The 3558-nt window shown below is 53.8% G+C and overlaps 1 protein-coding gene across 1 annotated transcript; it reads right to left on the bottom strand.

Moving 5' to 3' along the window:
* Window positions 1-2955: 2955 nt before the first annotated feature.
* On the bottom strand, window positions 2956-3219 carry SNN (stannin). Its single transcript, XM_007939628.1, has one exon. The coding sequence runs from the start codon at window positions 3217-3219 to the stop codon at window positions 2956-2958; it is 264 nt and encodes an 87-aa protein (XP_007937819.1).
* Window positions 3220-3558: the final 339 nt, after the last annotated feature.

The following is a 3558-nucleotide window of genomic DNA, read 5'->3' as shown; positions in this document are numbered from 1 at the left end:
CTTTTAGAATAACATGAAGAAATCAGAGGGGAAAACTGTACATTGGGAATATATTTATGCAAATTTTATTGAAATTTATTGTAAATAAAGATGTTCTCAGTGGTCTAGAGACTCAGCTTGAATGTCTTTCAGCTTTTATTCAATGGGGTGGCAGCCCTCCCACTTATTGCACAAACTTGGGAGCTTTGAGACAAAAACAGTAGCACAGTCCATTTGAAGATGTGTCGGAAGAATCAGTCTATTTTTGCGGCTCAGTGTCCAGCATTCCCTCCCCGTTCCCCTACCATTGCGTCTGCGATGCTACAGAACATGAAAGGCTTGTTTCTTGACTGGCGACTAAGAAAACGTGAACACAAGAGTTAGCTCTTCAGAAAGAATTCAATGAGAGGTCATAGCTCCTGAGCCAGTAGAGTACGTGGCTCTCGTGTCTACGTGAAAAAGTCACCGTCGATAAACAACAGTTAGAGCTTAGTGTGGGGAAGTTCACCAGGTTGGCAGGCTTTCTCATCTTTCTCCTGAAGACCGCCCCCCCCAGGACCCATCATGCCCCTGACAGTCACCCAACACAGCTGATACCCCGATGGGCCATGCACAGATGCTGTCCTTGGCACCCAAGAGTCAGGTAGAACCACTCCCAAAAAGCAAAAGTGAGAAAGTGAAATCCAAGGCATTTTTAAAAAATGAAATTCGTTGGCAGGTACAAACCACAGGCCGAGTCTGGAAATCCAGTTGTGGATGTGGATCATCTTAGGGAGCTTAGGCTTAGAGATCAAAAAAAATGCAAATGCCTGGAGCATTCTGCCCTGCCTGCTGCTACTGCCGTGCAACGCAGGCAGCAGGTCTAAACCCACCGCCCACACCATCCACGTGTGTGACCGTCCTTCCTCAGAAAGCAGACCCCCCCACACACACACACACCCGCTGACTGCAACTTGTCATCCTTCAAGGCCTGGTTGCAGCGTCTAGACCCCCTCATCTCCACCCCACCTCCCATGGGTCCGGCCCACTCCAGACTGCAGGGCTTCAGAAGACCTCAGCCTCTCCGTCCCTCATCTGTCTCCACGCTGTCCCCATTCAGGCATTCCCTGCGCATACTGGAAGCCTGACCGCTTCCCTAAGATCCCCTAGGAGCCCGCCAGTGGTATTTTATTACAGTGTGATCCACAAGAGTCAACAGGACTGCCTTGTTTTTCTGGGTCTCTCAAGTTCTCAACTTTTCTACTGTTCTCTTAAGAATCCTACATCATAAACACAAGTCTTCCTTCTCTGACAGGTTTCCACCTTACGCGGGTTCTGGCTCTCCCAGGTTTTACTCTACTACCTTAAGCCCACATTGCCTAACTAGCTATCCTTTCCCTCCCCCCAACTTAATGTCTGACCCCCCAGTTTAGGTGTATTCTGCTAAATTAAGTGTCCCCTACAGCACCCCCCTCCCCAATCAAACTAGACCAGGTCAACATGCTTTAGGGGTGATGATGAGGTGCAGGGACCAGGCCACTGGACCTAGGTGGCCGTGGCCCTGGGGAGTACCATGCCCACCATGCTTGCATGCAGGGCCAGCACTCCTCGGTGACACCAGGGCTGTGGACAGCAGTCGTGAGTGGAAGAAACATGATGGTTTAGGAGTGTGCTTACAGTGGTGGCATTAAGAGTCTAAGTGAGCTCACTGATGTGGACACAAGGGACCCCGTTAAGATGTAGGCTGCTGAGGGCTGGCTTGGCTGAGCCACCCATTCATCATCTGGGCAAAGACCAAGCCTACACTGAAGTCTACTGTCCCAAGCGCGAGTGGTCAGGGAGTGGAGGTCATAGGAGAAGGGACCTTGCGCTAGCACTCAGGCTCCGGACACACCATGCAGTGAGAACTCAGTCCCCAGCACGTGGGTGGTAATCTGAGAAAAGGAAGAGAACAGGTGACAAAGAGACTAGGGGTAAAATAAAACCCAAAAAACCAGTCAACAATCCCCTCCCCCTTCAGTGCAAAAAATAAATACACAAAAACAAAAAATCCACGACGTTTTGTTTCTCCTGGGCCACCTGGAGTTTTGACCAAAAGAAGCCACCAGGGGCTCTGATGTTTCTAGGAGGACATAGCAATTACAGCGAAGCCTGCGCTAAATGGTGCCAGAGGGGATGGGGACACAGCATGCGGAGACCAAAGGGGCAAGAAACTGCTCTGCCACTGGGATGCCTGGGAGCCCTCCGGACTCGCCCCCCGACTGTCCTTCACCAGCTCCCAAGCAGGTACAGCGGCTTCCTTGCAGAGCTCCCACTGTCAACAGGAACTGGTAATTAACAACCGTGTCTGCCTTGAGAAAGGAGAGTGCAGGCTTCTCCCACCCACTGCTAACCAAGCAGAAATCCCCACAGCACCCCAGCTGCAGCCGCGAGACCTAAAACTGACACTTCACTTCCTTTATGCGTACATACGTGTATATATAAAGACCCCTGCCTAGTGCAACTGGGGCCTTCCACGTCTAAGACCCTCCTCCGTAGCCTCGACTGCGCTTATTAGTACGGGCGGAATCAAACCAGTTCCGTGTGTTCTAGATGGTGTTTAAAAAAGTCAGCAAAAAGGCTTAAGCACGTGCTGCTGGGCCTATTTACAGTTCACAGGTTGATTAGTTCACGCATTACAGTAGTAGCTCCATCAGAACAGGCTCAGCTAAACACTCAAGTAACAAAAGCGCTACAGGGCTGTGCGCCCCAGCGGGGTCAGGTCTGCCCACTGCCTGCAATGGGCAGCCTGCCAAGAGGCCGAGGGGATGCCCAGGGCCAGCGGGTCCTGGCTCAGGACGGGGGCCCTGGCAGTCAGTGCAAGCGATGATGAAACGCACCGAGGCCATGCCGGCAGCTTCAACCCTTCCCCTTGGACAGCAGCGTGTCCGCGGTTCCACCCCACCCATCGCCTCTCGGTCGGCTGCAAACAGGACCCGGAGCCCTCCACGTCCCAGCTCAGCCGTGCACTTCTGGGCCGTTGGGGGTCAGCTTGGCCTTCCGCTCCACGCACGGTCCCTTGGCCGAGTACTGTACCAGTAGGAAGGGCTCCTTGGTCTCGCCATCACCCACAATGCTCTCCTCGTCCTCTGACTGGCTGATGCGCTGGAGCCGGAGGTAGCACCAGCAGCCCAGGATCAAGGCCCCCAGGGCGGCGATGGCAATGAGGATGACGATGACCGTGACCACGCCCGTGGTGGGGCTGTGGTCCATGATAGACATGCTCAGCTCTCAGCGGGGCTCCCACGGCAGGAAGCTCTTGGAGGTGGCTGGCTCAGTGAGGCTGGACCTCAGGCTGGATGTGAGGGTCCTGAAAGACAAAGCAGGACAAGGCTACGCCCCGGGTTCAGCACGGAACCCTGCCCATGCAAGACTTGGTGGGCTCTTCCACGGGCTCTATTTTTAATCTGTTCTGGAGCCCGACGACCCTGCTTTCGTCCCAGAGAAAAACCCACGGGCAGCCCATCGGTTGGCTGTGGCCGTTTCTCTGATCACTGGCATGACCAGTATCCTCTCAGCTCACCCCGGCCTGCCTCCCTTCACAACCTCCGACACCGTTGA

Source organism: Orycteropus afer, unplaced genomic scaffold, assembly GCF_000298275.1.
Source record: "Orycteropus afer afer isolate SDZICR_OR568_19922 unplaced genomic scaffold, OryAfe1.0 scaffold00061, whole genome shotgun sequence".
Taxonomy (NCBI): domain Eukaryota; kingdom Metazoa; phylum Chordata; class Mammalia; order Tubulidentata; family Orycteropodidae; genus Orycteropus; species Orycteropus afer.
This window is presented reverse-complemented; position numbering and strand designations above follow the sequence as displayed.

What these genes read in the sequence shown, in the direction of transcription:
- SNN (XM_007939628.1), bottom strand. Translation starts at nt 3,219, where the DNA reads ATGTCTATCATGGACCACAGCCCCACCACGGGCGTGGTCACGGTCATC.